Genomic DNA, 18042 nt, shown 5'->3' with positions numbered 1-18042 from the left:
CGCTGTACGAGGAGACTCAAGACGGCCATCTTGTGTTTGTGTGTATGTGTTGCTGTGTTCATGAGGCAGTTTTGCTTAGTTTTTTCTTTAAGGTTTAATGTTCTATATTATTGTGAGTGTGTGTTTATGTATTTTAGTGTGAGCTGTAGTTTTGTTTTGTAATCTTATTTCTCAGGTGCAATTTTACGTGTTTTATTTCTTCCTCCCTGATTTCTGCACTGCACAGTGTATTATTAGAAACAAGGCTTCTCTGTGTAAGAGAGTTGTTTTGTGTTTTTAACAGCAAGTTATAGTGCTTATTGTGAACCGTTATGTGTGCAGGAGGCGGTTCAGCTGGACGGAGAGATCCTGCATGCGCTGTTGAAGCGAGTGTGTCCTGTGGCGTATCGGCACCTGGACAAGCACAAGATCGAGCCGGTGCTCTACATGATGGAGTGGTTCATGTGCGCCTTCTCCAGAACTCTGCCCTGGGCCTCAGTCCTCCGAGTGTGGGACATGTTCCTGTGTGACGGTCAGACACAAACACACACTTGTCCTTCTTCTCTTTCTGTGTTGAGTCGTTCCTGTTGAAATGTATATTCTCTCTCTCATTCTTTCTTTGTGTAGGAGTGAAAATTATATTCCATGTGGGCTTGGTGTTGATGTCCATGCTGGGTACTCGGGATAAGCTCAAGGCCTGTCCGGGTCAGTATGAGACCATGGAGGTCCTCAGAGCGACTGAGCCCAGATACATGCAGGAGGGCTTCTTAGTGCTCCAGGTAACACAACAGAGAGAAGGAGGAGGAGGATGATGGGTCTCTCACTACTGTAACATTTCCTGTCATTACTGTAACTATGCGAGTCCATGCCATGGTGATCAAGCATGTTTTATCCATCATCACCTTCGTATTTCTACAAAATTAGCATTCATAAATATTTATCATCGTCTTTTACATGATGTTGTAATGAAGCCCATTCTAACACATTAAGTACAGTAGAATGACATTCTATTCCAGTACGTTTTTTTGACTGTTGATTTTTGCTGTAGGTTCTGGAGTTGCAGGTATCGGCACAGGACGTGGAACGTGAGCAACGCACGCAGCTGAAGCGCTGGAAGAAGAAGCGCGGCGAGCCCGGCCCCAAACTCCCTCAGAGAATGCACAGTGCTCGCGCCATCATGGCCACCGAGCCTCATACACATCAAGACCTCTGCCAGAAACCCACCATTATGGTCCAGTACCCATCGATCCCTGAGCCGAACCTCAGGAAGAAGAGAGGGAGCCTGAAGAAAAACCAAGCCCTCATTCCTAACCCCTACGCTCTACCTGGCGAGTCTAAACCTAGTCAGATATTGGACATACAGCTTCTGAACCAGGAAAATCTAAATCTTGTACTTCCAAATCCACCATCACATCCACCACGCCTCCCTACAATGCAGGAAAATCAGGTCAAAGAGACGAGCACTTCTACAGAGCGACTCGTGCATCATCCTCGAATTCCTCCATCGATAAGAAACCGGCGGAATCTATCCCTCTGCAACACCTATCCCTCCTAACTGCTCCTGTACACGGATCACCTTCAGCGTGGCATCCTCACCTGCTGAAATGTCCTCCTGTCCAATCCAGAGAACCTGACCATGATGAGCTCCCTAATAATACAGAAAACTCAGCCACCATTTTGGATCCATCTACAGACTCAAGCCCTCTGCTTACGCACAACACACCTGCCACCCACGACTCGCCTGCTGCTCCTGAGTACAAAAACAACGCTCTGCGCAACTCCAGACAGAGCATTAACAGCTCAGAGGACACGTACTTGTAACTCGCTCACTGTCGCTACCTGGTGGTTAGGAGGAACAGGAAGCGGAGAAATATTTACATTATTTTTACATTCAGAAGCTAATTTGAGTTAGAGCAGGGGTTTGGTTTTTGCATAACCCATGTTGGTTCTTAACCTGGGACAATTTACGCATTTAATCACTCTTAAACAAATGATTTGTCTTCAGATCAAATTTACACAATTCACCCCAGAGGCAATTCACCCCAGAGGCAAATTTGCAAACTTGTATTTCATTTTTCCTACAGGAAGAAACTCCGAGAGGTCAATTAAGGGTCAGTGGAGAGTCAGAGAAAATCCCAGAAAAATACTGTATCCTCAGCTGCCATCTTAGTGTCACTGCGGTGCTGAGAATGCTCCACCACCCTAATGAACCCTAATGGTCTAATCAGTTTTCCTTTCCATTAATGGATGGTGTAGAGAACGGCTAACGAATTGTGCCTAGCATCAGACGAGTTACAGTCACTAGTGTACTTCAGTAACGTAGATTTACACTCTGACTCGCCTTATGGGACCAAACAAAATACATTACTGGAACTTTGACATGCGTGTCCCTAAATCTGATGGGAAGTGGAGAGTCACGCTACTGTAGGACCAACTCTTAACTCTCAAATCCAGAGCAGAATGTGAGGTTCTGAGTTTTTTACATCTGAGGCTGCTCATCTGAGGATCTACCTGTGAAAGCTCTGCATCTGTGGCTCTACCTCTGAGGTTCTATGTCCGAGTCTCTGCATCTGAGGCTGTATATCCGAAGCTGTACATCTGTGGCTGTACATCTGAGGATCTCCCTCTGAGGCTGTTTGTCTAGGACTGTACATCTGTGGCTCTGCGTCTGAGGATCTACGTTTGCGGCTGTGCACGTCTGAGGTGTGGGGGCAGTCCGTCTGAGGCTCTGAGTTCAAGGCTTTACATTTGAGGCCCTTCCTTTGAGTCTGCTGTCTGTGTTTCTGTCACGCTCTCATTTGGCTCAAACTAGGCACAACTGTGAATTTCATAATAAGTGATGTTTGTTTCATAATTTTGAGCCAGTCAGATCGTGGTTTTGTTTTTTAAATTAATTGACTATACACTATGTTTTTATTTGAGCTATTTTATACCAGTGGATTTTTTTTACGTGCCTGCATTTTGTTTAATTTCATTTTGGAAGTGCCAAAAGTCTTAAATCATAGTTTAATAATCAGATATGTAAACATGGCACTAATGCTAGACCAAGTATTGCTACATTCAGTTCATTCCAACTTATTTTTATTCCAAGTTAGGTAATAATTTTATCACACACACACACGTGATTATCTTTTTGCCCTAATCTTCCACCACTGCTATGTAGACCACCTCTTTCTGAACTGAAAGCAGGGGTATTGATGATTTTTAAAAAATTTTTATTGTGCGTGTTAAACAGTGTGATACGTTGAGGAATTGATTATTGGCACACGTCTACTGAATAGCAAGGCTCGTTAAGTCTTTAACATGTTATAGTTTACACCGGAGTAACTGCAAACAATCTGAGAAAGGGAGAAACCCGTGAGCTACTAGAGGGCACACTTTCCAAAAATGTACACACACTCCACAAAAACTCTGAAGTGCCTGAGGAGTGTTTACTCGCTCCAGTCTTCAGAAGGGAAACTACCTACAGATTCACTTTTGAAAGACTTTCACAGGCATCACAAACATTTGTTTATATTACACTCGTATTAATTTGGCAGATTTTTTTTTTCTTAATCCAAAGCAACCACCACTTCTTTGTGTTTGTATTTCACAAATTTCCTTACCACATCTTACAAGAGCTGCACGACAATCACAACAATCCTATGCAATGGGCACAGCCTTTTCATTAACATAATCTCAATGAAATATCTACTCTGTCTGTATACTTTACGCGCAAACAAAACAACTCAAGCTGAGAACTTTATTGCTGATTCACTTTATACCACACCGCCTTCGAATTCTCCAGAACATGCTTTAATACTTTATCGTTTCTATAGCAACAACCTACACAGGGAATTGTATGTTATTATATTGTATAAATGTAATTGTAGTCCATCATATTCTACCATGCTATTTATAATAACATACTTTTATTTAATTATTATTTAATCTTTTTTTTTTTAAGATTTAATTAAAATGGGTTTAAAAAAAGGTCATGTTGCAGTGTCTTATGTTACAATCCTGGATCCTGATGCTGTTTGCGCATGCGTCGGTAAAATGTGAACGCATGCGCGGTACAGATCCAGCGGAATCGTCTGTCCACGATCACCTGCCCAATTTGCACTGCGCATGCGTGGTAAAAGGGGGGGGGGGCGGGGGTGGCACTTCCGTCAATCATCATTGCAACACATGATCCCTAGGTGGCGGTAATGTACAATTCAGCACAGAAGAAGAAGAGGAGGAGGCGCTGGGGGAGAAAAAGCAAGGAAGAAGAGTGTTAATGGTGTTTACTGCTCATCCGGAGAGTCACCGCCATCTTTCTGCAGGGGGTTAGAAGGTACTGCTCAATGGTTTTATTTATCTATTTGTTTGAACTTTACACTTTAATATCAGTTCAAATCTATGTGTATGTTTGGCTTTTCCTCTAAAAACGAGTGTTTGGAGAGTTAGCATTTCTCATTTCTGCTCTCCAAACAAAAAACATCCAAACGAAAACAACAATGTTTATTATATTTAAATAATAATTATAAAAACGTTTATTATGTTTAAATCTGTAATTAGTAGTTACTTGTTTTAAAAGATTTTCTGTGGGAGATTGTGTAAAATGTACATATAGAGCAGAAGGGTTTGCATGTGCCTTTACTAAATTCAATAACTTGGCTTTTGATAGGTCACTTATGCACATACTTGCTCACTAAAATGGCGGGTGCTTGCGTCTTCTTGTTCAGCTTCTTCGTCTGTAAGACAGTGTTGTACTTGAGCGCCACCAAGTCGTACTTTTATGTAACTTCACCGGCTCCGGCATGTGAACAAAAGCGCAAATCTCATTGGGCGGCCAGTTTTTATGCAGCGTGTCAAAAACACGAGCCACTCGTTATTTCCATTTCCAATTGTTTTTTTTTTTTTTTACATTTGCTGCTTTTCCGCCACGTGTTTTATGCCCGAGTGTGAAAACTCATTGACAGTGACAGGGGGCGTTAAACAGACCGTTTTGAACCCGTCCCCGTGTGAACAGAGCTTTAGGTGTTCATTGTGTGCATTGTAGTGCGTTGTTCCTGTCGTGGAAATTAGACAACACTCACAGACTCGTCCTCTGAAGGTAAAAAGGTTTATTACAGAAAGATGGTTAATACAGGATAGAATAAAGCAGGACAGAATAATGAGAGTGCTCTGAAGTCCTTGTACTAAACCACTACTATATATGAAACTCGGAGCATGACATCATTCTGTGTACCGATAAGAAGCAGTTTGAGGCAGTTCAAACAGGCTTTGTTTTAGGATCTTAGATGATGTTTAGACGAACATTGAACAGAAGAACATGTTTGTGTCTCTGTAAGCAGATAAACACTGAATGCACATCCAGCACCTTTAATCTGAAGCTAGGACTATTAAGCATTAGATCTCTTGCGTCTAAGGCTCTTATTGTTAATGAAATCATTACTGATCAGGAATGTAATTTAATGTGTTTAACGGAAACTTGGATTAAACCAAACGAGTACATAGCATTAAATGAAGCCAGTCCTCCTGGATACAGTTATGTACATTAGCCTCGTTCAACTGGTAGAGGAGGTGTTGGTCTCATCCATAGAAAAAAATCTAGGAGTCACACAAAAACCTAATTATAAATTTAATTCTTTATACCAGCATAACTTATGTAGCCACAAAAAATAATTCAATTAATTAATTAACTAATTATTATTTACAGACCCCCAGGGCCATATACTGAATTTCTTAGTGAATTTGCAAACATCTCAAACCTGGTTGTTTCTGTAGATAAAGCATTAATCGTCTGTGACTTTAATATTCAATTTGATAACCCAGAAGACCCTCTGAGAACAGCGGTTGTGTCCATCTTAGATTCAGTAGAGGTCAATCAGAACGTAATCAGACCTACTCATAATGGTGGTCGCACTCTTGACCTCATACGTACGGATTAAATATATAAAATATTGTAACACTTCCACAGTCTGAAGTTGTCCAATCATTATCTCATTCATAATACGTATGGATCATATTTCCACCTCGCCACCGCATAAAATGTACTTTCACATCAGCTACTGCACCGAGCTTCATCAATAACCTCGCACAGACATCAGTTAGATTTGGATCACCGTCTGATCCGACAGAACTCAATCAGGCGACCCCATCAACGCTCCGCTACACGCTAGATCAGAGGTCCCCAAACTAGGGCCTGCGGGCCAAACTTGGCCCTTCACAGCAAAAAGTTTGGGCACCTCTGCGCTAGATAGATTAGAAAATGTTGTTGGCATTAAGGGAACGGTCTTCTCCTAGCTCAGGTCTTATCAGACCGATCGTTATCAGTGTTGGATAAGATTTTTGATAGAAATAAAACACAAGGGCAATAAAATATGGAGAATGAGAATTTATTGAGAATAAGGGAAAGAACAGAGTCACGCTCTCTTCCTTATAGACAATGTCTCTTAAAAGTTAACTACAGCAAGGCCTAGGGCCTGACCAAAAAGAGGAAGTGCAGCACACACACCCAAGAGCATGAACTCACTCACACACACACCCAGAGTAATCAGAATAACAACGTAATGGCTAATGATTATTTTACTAAATCATACAGTACATATGCTAATAACAATGCAGAAAAAGCACACAGGTGATAAATGTCCTCACTCAAATACATTTATAATCTGAGTAATAACCATGAAGTATAAAGAACTGCAATGGGTATTAACTACATTACCTTGAACAAACATCTTAAAATACCACACAATTCTTAGTATAATGTGTTGCAAATAGAGCTGCAACATCTAATCCATAATAGTTGATAATAATCGATAATGAAAATCGTTGACCGAGCAACCCTCCTCCCAGAACAGTCATCGACGCCGAAGTCACGTGACCCGAGTGGTGTGTTCAGACGTAGTTCATCGTTCTTTTTCTCTTTCTCTGGCGGTCTTTCTGATTGCAGCTTCAGGTTGCGTGCGGTGTGTTTTAAACGCTGACCGCTTGATTTGTCAGGTACGACTTCATCGTGAGTCACAAAGTGCACTTCAGCAGCGTGGCCCCCACTCACTACACACACGCACACCTGTGTTCATACAAGCCCGCTTTCTACACAACCCCGGATCATGCTGATTGATGATGTAGTCATTTTCTTTAATCGCACTTCTATCATTAGAGAATCCGCATCGTGTGATCAAAAACGGAGAACGCGTGTTAATTTGTTAACCATTAAAACCAGTACCATTATTGGTTCTTAATGGTATCCACTAGACATAACATGCCACCAAAGCAACAAATTACCAGTAGACCTACAGGGACATTACAGATTCTATGAGGGTTTCTGTTGTGATTGATTTTTTTCAGCAGGGAAATTCCTATTTCCATTTTGGGAATAAATCAGAACAAAGTGTAACCAAATAATGAGCTAATAAAATTATTTATATGTAATTTGCATTCAGTCTCTCAATCTGGCAACAATGAGAAGCTGTGTTTTTTTTTCTTTGTTTATTTTACTTAAAAAAAAAAGAAAAAAAAGTACAATATCTGGAGGAAAATACTACAAAAGTTTTATTCGATTTAAATGTATTAATATTTGACATCATTGCCTACTGGATTTCCTTTTTTATTTTAGTAATAAATATATTTTAGGAATAAATCATAGCAAACTGTGACTAAATTCATAATGAACTAATTAATGCACAGAAGAAAAAAAACGTTTCAAATTGCACTCAATTGTTCAATCTGGCAACAATGAGAAGCTTTTATTTATATTTACATAAACTTCTGGGGGGAAATACTAGAAAATAAATGTATTAGATTTAAATTGGTTAATTATTAATTGCATTGTGGATTCCTTTTTTTGCACCTTTAACCAACAGTTGAATAATTTAATAATAATAAAAGTGCAACAGATCTGAAATGAATATAAAATATTATTTATTTGTTTACTTGTTTGTTTAAACGAAAACAACTAACGACAGTTCCCCTCCCTCCTCACCACAAGTCAATGGTGCAACAAGGTATCTGGACTAGATGACCTCTATCTGGCCTTTGATTAGGCCTACTGCATCTTCTGATGGAGATGTAAAACGAAGTGCGTGAGTTTAAAAGACCCGTGTGTTCCTGTAGTTGTTGGCAGCTCAGCGGGCGAGACGTGCGGCTCTGATCGCTCGGATCAATAGTCTAAGGCTGGAAGTTCAATGCATAGGGTAAGTCGACACCTGTTTCAGTGTTTATTTACAGTCACAGTGTTTAACTCACGCTTCACGTGCAGCCGAGAAGAAGGACAGGGTGAAGGAAATGCGCCATACCGTGGCGTAGGGCACGGCCAACAGGCTGCAGCTCCAGATCCGGCGGTAAGGATGCACAATTCAGCTAATTAAAACTTGTCTATTTTTTTTTAAACTACGTTCAACCACTCTGCTAACGATTCATCATTGACTCGATCACTTGAGTTTTATTTTACTGTGTTTATATTGTTTGGGGAGAGAGTGTGTTCTGTCCATGGATAACGGTTTAGATGTACAACGAAGTGCGTGAGTTTAAAAGACCCGTGTTCCTCTAGGTGTTGAGAGCTCAGTGGAGGATACGTTTGGCTCGGATCAGGAGGATCCTTAGGCTCTTGCCGGAGTTTCTGCGCATGTGGTAAGTGCAGGAGTCAACACCTGTTTCAGTGTTTATTTACAGTCACAGCGTTTAACCTCACGCTTCCTACCTCGCCAGGCAGATCATGTCTGAGGTCAAGGCACTCATCACTCAGATCACAGATGTGTTAACGTAACATCTGAACTTATTCACTGTCATTCTCTCTCTCTCTACAGGTTCATTACGCACCGGTTTCACTGATTGCATTTAATGTGCAGCCGAGAAGGAGGACATGGTGACGGAAGGTGAGTTGCATGATGGCAGGCTGATCGCCGATCAGAAGGTACTACACTGAAATACTCCACCCCGGTCAGAATAACTCTTCTGCACTGTAGCTTTGAAGATAGAAGTTGTTTTAGTTTGAGATGGCGTCGTCACCCTCAGGTTCGAGTTTAAAGCAGAAGAAGCGTTACAGGAACTTGTCGTTAATATCTCACTGTGACCTGAAAGCTGCTTGTTGGATGTTTAATGTAAGATTAGAAAGTTCAGCTCGTTTATCTCCTCTCAGGTGTGTGTAAAAGAGAACCTGGCTGTGTCCTTGCAGTGTGTGATTTCTATTTCGTCTGTGTCTTTTCAGAAGGAGGAGGTGGAAGACAGGAGATGAATTTTTTTGTTGTTGTGGTTAAATAAAAAGGACTTGAGTAAAATATTTGGCTTCAAATATCAAATATTTAATTATTTTACTCAGTAAAACACACACACACACAGAGACACACAAGCACAAAGACACACACAAAAAAAACAGTTGTTCCCTCATCATCCCTCTCTTTATTCCCTCTCTTAATTCTCTCTCTATTCCCTCTTTCTATTCCCTCTCTCTATCCCCTCTCTCTATTCTCTATATTCCCTCTCTATATTCCCTCTCTTTATTCCCTCTCTCTATTCTCTCTCTCTCTCTCGATCTCTCTCTCTTGTGTATGTATTTTATAATTATATTTTTAAACAGGTAACTTAAATTTAGTGTCTCTCATTCTGTCAATGTAGATGAGCAGGAAACAACCTACCATGATAGATTAATTTTCTTGGCAGATGTTTGTGAATGACAAGGTCGCTTAAAACCTGTAAATGGAATTCCTGTGACACTGTAAGTCCATGTCAGTCAGGTAACTACTGCTATGGAAACTTCTGCTGGATAGGCTTAACTCTTTTACCAGAGGCATAAAAATGGAACTGACTTAAAGATTTTTTTTACGACTCTCTAATGTCAATACAGAATAATCCTAAAGCTGTTAAGTCTGTTAAAAAGGATACTTGATGTGTTAGATGTATGATTGATTTTTGATATAAGATACAGAATTTTGATTTTACTGTCTTATAGATTCAAGTGTTTTTTGTATGACTTTGTATTCCCCTACTGTTGTTTCATTAATAATAAAAATTTTTTCCAATACACGCTTTAAACAATTCAATTGGAACCCGTCTGGGCCAGGAGCTTTGTTACACTGCATAGTTTTAACTGAATTTCAAATTTCTTCAAGAGACAGTGGGGAGTTCAGTTGCATGGCAGTATTCGAATCAATAACAGGGTTACAAAGGTCTTGAAGAAATGCATTCACTTTAGTATCGTCTACAGGAAATTCAGATTTATAAGGTGAAGAGTAAAACCATTTAAAAGTAGCATTAATTTCCATGGGATCTGTAGTGACAATATTATAAGTGTGCGCGTGCTAATCTTAAACAAACCTGTGCGCGTGCTGCGACGGGAAATACCGGTTTAAAGCGTGTTCGTGTTAAAGTCTTGCTGAAGGTGTTAAATATGTCACAGAGCCACACTCACGAGCGTCATAAACCGGTTTAAAAAATTAATAATAATAATTTCTGTTCCTTTGGTGAAAACTTTCAGAGCGTTTTAAATCTACACCAGCCTTTTGTAAATGTATAAAAAGTATATAATCCGTATATGTAAAATATTTAAATAAATAAAAAAGCAGTGCTCGTGTTATTACAGGAGGTGACATTTTGTAGGAAAACGTGAATAGTGAACGTGCCTCGAGGACGTGCACTGTAGGGTTGACAAAAGGCCAAAAACTTCCTCTATATATATATATATATAGAGAGAGAGAGAGAGAGAGAGAGAGAGAGAGAGAGAGATAGATAGGAAATCACACACACACACCTCTACCGCATCCTCCAAGAAACACACGAAGGAAACCTCACCTTTCCCGGCTTCTAATACACTCATTCATCTGCTTTAAATATACTTTTTTTTCTACACATCCTCAATTCACAGCACCTGTTAATTCTTTATTTCCTTTTTTCTACATCACTCACTCTCTCTCTTACACTCTCTCTCTACTAAACTAATTATACACAACCTCAGCTCACCCTTAAGATATAACCGTTAAGTAAAATTTTCCTTCAGCCATCAGAACAATACAATAACTCTGACGTGTTTGACTGATAGCATTTCGCTTCCGTTCTTGCGGTTTTGTAAACATAGAGCATACGGAAGCTCCGATCGCAGGCTTGATCTCGTATAGCTCGTATCTTTAACCCTGAAATTACACGGTTTTAAGCTAAATTAAGCTATTTAGATCGTCAACACTGTACGAAACATTCCCAATAAAATCTTGGACAAATTCTGTAACAAATTCATGCGCGTTCTCCGTTTTTGATCACACGATGCGGATTCTCTAATGATAGACGTGCGATTAAAGAAAATGACCACATCCTCAATCCTTACATCATCAATCAGCATGATCTGGGGTTGTGTAGAAAGCAGGCTTGTATGAACACGTGTGTGTGGCTTTTACCTGCCAGTTGTAATACATGTGGCAGAGTTTGTAGGTGAGTCTCTGCATGTGGTCTGGTTTGAGGCCACTGCTGTCGTACACCACGTTGTAGTGAGTGGGGGCCACACTGCTGAAGCGCACTTTGTGACTCACGATGAAGAAGCTGTACCTGACAAATCAAGCCATCAGCGTTTAAAACACACCGAACGCAACCTGAAGCTGTGATCAGAAAGACCACCAGAGAAAGAGAAAAAGATTGATGAACTATGCCTGATCACACCACTTGGGTCACGTGACTTCGGCGTCGATGACTGTTCCGGGAGGAGGGTTGCTCAGTCTGGCGTCGAGGAGAGCGAAGAATCTGGAAGAGATGCGTTTCTTCACCACCAACACGGTCAGTTTGGGCCTGTACACAGAAACACTGCTGGCTGAGAGAAAACACAGAAAGCGTGCGTCAAATCTGTTTTATCGAGATGTGTCGAGTCTCACGTGTAATCTTCACCCATGGCCTTGGTGGACTGCGTGAACTGAGGCACTTTGTAGTCGACTACGCTCAGCAGCACGCCGTCGCCCACGCCACGATGCGTGACAGCAAACATTCATTGCATTTGAAGTAGGCCTTCAGCGCAGCTGAGGAAAAGAAATCAAAACAAAAAGCCATGTCTTAATGCGCTTCTTAACTGAAGCGACAATTCTAAAATTGCTCGCTTTTTCTCCCACGTTCCGTCAGACTGCAGTGTGAGTATTTCATCCTGAGTGTAAAGTCGGAATTCAAAGAGACTGCAGTGTAACGAGGTCATTTATGAGCATGATGTTCCTCCCAGAGTGCATTTCATACCCTGCACACTTTGAAAACCACCTGAGAGAAGGACGGTCCTCTCATGGTTACAGAGCAGTGGCACATAGCATACAGAGCACATAGCATACAGAGCATGGCCCAGACCCTTTATGAGGAAGATGAAGGTGGCGGTAGCAGCGAGGAAAACAACGTTCAGAGGATTCAAGACTAAAAAAATTGTGATTCTGTCCTTCGATTGGAAATTAGAAATACAGAGAAGAGTGTGTGAGATTAAGAGAACCAGCTCAGGCCTGAGTAAAGAATCCTGAGATGCAGGAAGTAGTGTTAAAAGTCTCTGAAATTTCCCACCACTGAGCTGAAAAACTCTTGTTGGATTCATAATCTTTACTGATCGTTTGTAGTGGTAACAATATGCAGATATACGAGGGATTAAAAAATATCAACAAATAAAGAAACCATGAGCATGCTGCTATATGTAGAAAGATTATCAATGCATTACTTATTCATTATGCATTACTAATTCATTCAAATAATTAATATAATGGTCGTTACGTTACTAGTCACATGTATGGTTTTTCTAAGTAATACAATACATTTTCTATACATAACCCCTAAAAAGTACAGATACTAACCTGAACATTTTCAGCATAGTAAAATACTTTAATATTTGAATCCTAAACAAACTACATGGTCACACTTGATTCTACCCAGTGTGTGAGACCCACCATCTGAACCTGTTGCCCCACTCTCTGCTGCAGAGCTCTTAGCAGAGCCTCCTGTCGATCATCGTACTCCATCCTGCACACAGAAAAAAAATGAAATGGCGGGGGGATAAAAAGTGTTAATGCTGCAATTAAGACATGATCCTTGCTCAACATGGCGCTGGTTCAAATAAAACACTACGCACAGTAACCACTGCCTTCCGCTATGAATGAAAGAAAAGCTGTCGAGAAGCTCTTCATTTTAGAGCGTGCAGTTCGGAAAACACGTTTATTTGCCGAGACCATTGAAACGTTTGTGCCTAACTGATGGACTGCAGCTGAATACGGACAATATGAGAGCAAAGTTCTGCACTACCTAATTGACGAGGACCGCTTTAATAATTTGAAATTAACAGTGCTACACACTAGCGTCCCTTTCATGAAGCTCATGAGGAGTGAATTTTAAAAAGAGCCCAGGACGCAGTAATGGCACAGGCTACAAGTTCTTTCTAAACACTGGTCAAGTGTGTTGGCTCACATTCCCGGCCTCTGAAGGTGGATGCCCACGGGCACTTTGTTGAGGGTCTGCAGCAGTGAGTGAGCGACGTCAGCGTTACGGCGCGTATGGGACAGCAGCCAGATCTCCAGAGGCATGCTGGTCATCAGAGGAAGACCTCGCATCTCTTTAGACCAATCCGCGTCACATGGGTTGTACTCGTACTGCGCACACGCACACACACAAACTCTACTCAGCAAGAGTGCGACACGTGTCGTGTACAGTTCTGTGTTCTCTGTGGTCCCCCTTACTGCGCTCGCTCCCTGTAGGATCCTTTCAGCAAGAAGAACTCTTCCAGTCGGATTCAGCAGCTTGTTCTCAAAGCTTAGACCCCATGTGCTGAGTGTAGTCTGAACACTGGCATTCCTGGAAGAGATTCACTGAAAAATTCAGCAGTGTAAATTGGTATAACGTTCATTTCAAACATTTAATCGTACACCTTCAGATCAAAAGGCTTTTAAGATCATGAAAAACATTTCAGTCGGGTGTCCACAAACTTTTGATCAGTAGTGTATATCTATCATTAAACTTAAGAATGATATAATCAGAAAAACCATCACGCTATATGTTCAGCCTCGTGTTGCCCGGGATAGTCTCTGTAAAGTAAATACACATCCCTTATATGCATGCTACAAATGTTTCTTTTGTAAAATTTGTCTCTGGCTTGCACGTTAAGGATAAATTTCTAAATGTAAAGAATGTATAAGTTTCTGTAAAGCTGCTCTGTGACATTGTACGCTGTTAAACGCGCTATTCAGACAAAAGCAGAATTGAATTATTAATGCAGTCGCTTTTATCCAGTACCTGCTCATGTTGTTGATGAATCTGTTGAGGCGGTTCTCCCACTGTTCTGGGGTCAGTCTGGTGTGAGTGGAAAGGTCCTTCATGATGTTAAAGTCATGCGCATCTTATCAGTCAGACCTGAGCAAGTTACAACAAATAGTGCGATAAGAAGCAGACAATGGTTAAGTGCTGTGTTTCTCCCGCTCTGTGAGGGAAACCTGTGAGGTAGCAAAACTCCGGGATGAGTAAGACAGGTCCTGGTGGAGGAGCTCCTGCAGGACCCAACCTCCTAACGTGACTGACCAGCAGGACCTGGTTCCTATCAGTGATCTGCAGATCGTATTCCTAAAAAATATATATTATATCCCACAAAGAAATTAAGACGGGAACAAAGTCAGCAGTGAAATGAGGCTCCTTTAATACTGACTACGTTTACATGGACAGCAGTAATCTAATTACTGACCTTAATCTGAGTAAGGTAATAATGTGATTAAGGTGTTTACATGAGTCGCTTTTAGAATACTCCTGTCATGTTCCCGTTTTACATGTTTTAGAACATAATTAGATTAACAGCCCACGTCATTACGTCACCGCGCCACGCCGTCCCTCCAGAATTTCACGCAGGAAACATACAGTTCGTCTTCGTTATGGTACCGTATACAGTTTTGAGTGTTTTTATTTATTTTTTTTTAACGAACGCTTTAAGTGCAGTTAATAATTTGTCATGCTATACGTGCTAATAGACAACTGCTTGAAGCGGTGGGTGTCTCCCAAATCGCGTAGTTACCTTCTATATAGTAGCCGAGATACATGTATTTTTCCCCACTACAGGCCTGTAGTAGGAAAGTATGCGATTTGGGACACAGCCGAACTCTCTTGTTCGCCGTAAAACATAAAACTGCCGTGTGTGATCGTGTCCTGTCGCAAAATGCGGTGAAAACTCCCACACGACGTTCATAATGTGATTAAGGTGTTTACATGTCTGTAATACACGTCCATAATGCGACTAAAACAGGAGTACTCCACCTGTCTTAACCCTCTTACCCCTAAGTTCCCACAGTATTATGTCCCATAACCCTATATTCCCCAGAGAAACAGCACGCCAACCCTGAGTTCCTGGGCCAAAATCAACATTTTAATTTGAACATTTTTAGGCCTTGAAACAACTTATAATAATGTATTTGTGTAATATTACTTTGAAAATGAAGCAGTTCAGTGTTTTTACTAAACTTAGAGCACAATTCTTAACTAGAGAAATGACGAAAAAATGCTCGCTAAAATCCTTCTACTCATTTAGAAGTACCATACGAGCATCAGCGTGGTCAATACCTTTATAAATAATAAATAAATAAATGCATTTTAGCGCCAAAAGTCAAGTTTCTGGTGATAATCAGACCAGCAGGTAGTGTTTTCACGAATGCACAGAAATGGTCCCGTTATGACTCCAGACACCTGCAGTGTCAGTCGCACTGGTTGATGCTGAAGATGAAGACGGATCAGGGTCCGAATCAGGAGAGATTGCGTCTCTATCAGTTTCGGTTTCTAGAATCCTCGCTCTCGCCTGTGTAACTGTGTATGTTTTTTCTTTTTTTTCACTGTTTTAGATGTACCTGTGTTCACTGTAGGTGTAACTTTAGCTGGAACACGATTAGCTTTTCGCTTTGGCATTTTTAGTTCACTTCTACTATTACACCAATATTCACGCTTGGATCAGCTTCATCGTAATGCCGGCATAATAACGTAATCACATCGTGACGTCATCAACCTTTCGGGTGAAAAAATAATAATTAAATAAGTAAGGAATCATAGCAGAGTAATGCCGGTACACCGGCCTTACGGGGATAACGTTTACACTGTAAACCCTCTATATCGGCCTTACGGGGATTTGGCATAGACGACCAAGCCGGTCTATGGTCCTTACGGGAATAGATCAAAGACGGGCGAGCCAGTTTTTCGGCCATACGGGGTAAGAGGGTTAATTAGATTATTGCTTACTTCGATAATGACCTTAATTAGATTAAGGTAAGTAAAAATTGCTGTTTACATGGTAGTTTCTTAATTAGAGTACGGTCTTAATCAGATTAAGAGTGGATTATTGTTGTCCACGTAAACGCAGCTACTGTTTAAAAAGCATCTCAGGGAAATTCCTCAAGATATCAAGTGAGAAATGCCAAGAATACATTTCTGGAAAAAGGGCGTCTACTTTGAAGATCCTAAAAATTAAAAATTTATATGCTAAATTATTTTGATCTATTTTGGATTTATTTTTTTCGGGGGGTGAATAAAGAACGAATGTGTCTAAACGTTTGACGGTAATGTATGTTTCCAATGCAAGTGCTATAGTATAGGTGTGCTGGGTTATATCTTATATAGGTCTATTAGGTTATACACGTGTCTATATGCAGTGGTTGTAAGTTAGTATACAAGAACTGTGGCTGAATATCTAGTATATAGTTATTTATCTCTTTATTTTCCTTTATTTACGTAGTACTGTTTTGGTATAATTTTTTTTTTTTTCCCCCATTTTATTTGATTTTTTCTGCCAATCGACTGCCCACACTCCAGTCCAGTAGGTGGCGGTAATGCACCTTTAGCGTTAAAACAAAAAAGAAGAGCACTATAGCGCCTTAACCCACACTGCGCATGCGCGAAGCCGGATGACTCAGCCATTAAAGTAGTAAAAGAGCTCTAATTAGCCAGTGAAGCTAAATGTCGTTCAGCCACGTCCACTTATAAAAGTAAATCATGCAATATTCTCAGACTGGGCAGTTATTGACAAGGTGAATTCATCGTTTTAAATAGAATAAAAAATAACATCGACCTATTTGCTAATCTCATTTCGATTAGCTTGCTCATTAATGACACTGCGCATGCGTGGACTAGACTGCCTCCTCAAAAGCTAGCACCGCTAGCATATTTGTATAATATTAACATTAATATTGAACCAGAGGACTGAATAAAAAAAAGTTATAAAATGTTATTTCTCACTTCTTCTCCTCTTGTTCTTCTTCTCCGTGCGGGGGTGAGTTATCTTTGGTCGGTTCCTCGGTGATTCGGTCATTAGTGAACCGAGCTCCGACAGTGAACCACTGCGCCGTGCCAACCACCGCCTGCTTCACACTGATGAACCTGAAACACAGGTGTTAACACCGTTAACTACACACATACACACAATACAGCACAAAACAGAACGGGTTCGGTTACACAGAAGCGAATAAACTCACTTTAGTTTGGGTCCAAACGGGCCAGAACTAACCCTAACACCGCTTTCTGCTCCTCACTTCGACTTCTCGCGCTCGCGGTGACGTCACCAACGTAATGGACGTTGACGTAAATTTGAATCCGTGAGGAGAAAATAAAATAAATTAAACCCAAATATTATTTCATAAAAAGCTTCATTATTCTCTTCTTCTTAAACACGATACAGGATAAGATATACAAATACATAAAAAAAACAGCTTTATCATTATTTTAAATCAAATCCACTTTAAAAGTGCTCCTTTCTAATTAAATTTTAATTAAAAATATACTTTCTTACTCTTGTTCAATTTAATTTTTTTAAATTAATATTTAATTAATTGATGATTGTAGTCATGTTGAGGTTTAACGTTCTTTGTGCTTTATTAGCATAAATATACACTTTGTATAAACTTTTGAGTTTGGACACAAAATGTAAACATTCCTCATGAATCCAGAACATTCATTTGTTTATTATTTAGAAAGTAATAATTAAACAGCTGAATAAAATGATCAGATTAATCACTTGCAACATTTAGGATATGAATTTCTTGTATTAAGTGAGGTTTTTAATTATACACAGATATAAATATATTTTATTTGTAGTTTTCATATTTGACTCAGTACATTACACTACATTTATTTAATCAACTA

General features: G+C 40.2%; 2 protein-coding genes and 1 long non-coding RNA gene across 7 annotated transcripts; 2 read left to right on the top strand and 1 right to left on the bottom strand.

The window, feature by feature from the left end:
- The first annotated feature begins 709 nt into the window (after positions 1-709).
- On the top strand, positions 710-3755 carry LOC128618570 (TBC1 domain family member 10A-like). The gene is made up of 2 exons (XM_053642242.1): positions 710-758; positions 1028-3755. Exons 1-2 carry the CDS (start codon positions 732-734, stop codon positions 1532-1534), a joined length of 534 nt encoding a protein of 177 aa, XP_053498217.1. The 5' UTR covers positions 710-731; the 3' UTR covers positions 1535-3755.
- Positions 3756-4127: 372 nt separating this feature from the next.
- LOC128618551 (uncharacterized) lies at positions 4128-9142 on the top strand. The gene is made up of 5 exons (XR_008387736.1): positions 4128-4297; positions 7940-8144; positions 8210-8291; positions 8501-8580; positions 8757-9142. It is a non-coding gene; the product is annotated as an uncharacterized LOC128618551 (long non-coding RNA).
- Positions 9143-11849: 2707 nt separating this feature from the next.
- On the bottom strand, positions 11850-17438 carry LOC128618550 (piwi-like protein 1). 5 transcript variants are annotated; one of them, XM_053642200.1, is made up of 5 exons: positions 17140-17420; positions 14173-14289; positions 13351-13734; positions 12837-12909; positions 11850-11942 (listed from the first exon to the last, which is right to left on the bottom strand). In XM_053642200.1, exons 2-5 carry the CDS (start codon positions 14253-14255, stop codon positions 11934-11936), a joined length of 549 nt encoding a protein of 182 aa, XP_053498175.1. In that variant the 5' UTR covers positions 14256-14289; positions 17140-17420; the 3' UTR covers positions 11850-11933. The 5 variants fall into 5 exon arrangements, with proteins under 5 accessions (XP_053498175.1, XP_053498173.1, XP_053498176.1 ...); XM_053642198.1 differs by lacking the exon at positions 11850-11942 and having other exon boundaries at positions 12110-12909; positions 17140-17280; positions 17376-17438; XM_053642201.1 differs by lacking the exon at positions 11850-11942 and having other exon boundaries at positions 12110-12909; positions 13351-13532; positions 13620-13734.
- Between the last annotated feature and the right edge of the window lie 604 nt (positions 17439-18042).

This window comes from Ictalurus furcatus, chromosome 14 (assembly GCF_023375685.1).
Source record: "Ictalurus furcatus strain D&B chromosome 14, Billie_1.0, whole genome shotgun sequence".
Taxonomy (NCBI): Eukaryota; Metazoa; Chordata; class Actinopteri; order Siluriformes; family Ictaluridae; genus Ictalurus; species Ictalurus furcatus.
This window is presented reverse-complemented; position numbering and strand designations above follow the sequence as displayed.

Excerpts from the sequence above, each read along its gene's own strand:
- LOC128618570 (XM_053642242.1), top strand. The coding sequence starts at position 732 with ATGCAGGAGGGCTTCTTAGTGCTCCAG. Across the intron at positions 759-1,027 it reads AGGGCTTCTTAGTGCTCCAG|GTTCTGGAGTTGCAGGTATC; the intron begins GTAACACAACAG and ends TTTTTGCTGTAG.
- LOC128618550 (XM_053642198.1), bottom strand. The coding sequence starts at position 14,255 with ATGAAGGACCTTTCCACTCACACCAGACTGACCCCAGAACAGTGGGAG. Across the intron at positions 13,735-14,172 it reads TTCATCAACAACATGAGCAG|GAATGCCAGTGTTCAGACTA; the intron begins GTACTGGATAAA and ends AATCTCTTCCAG. Across the intron at positions 12,910-13,350 it reads CACCTTCAGAGGCCGGGAAT|GATGGAGTACGATGATCGAC; the intron begins GTGAGCCAACAC and ends TTCTGTGTGCAG.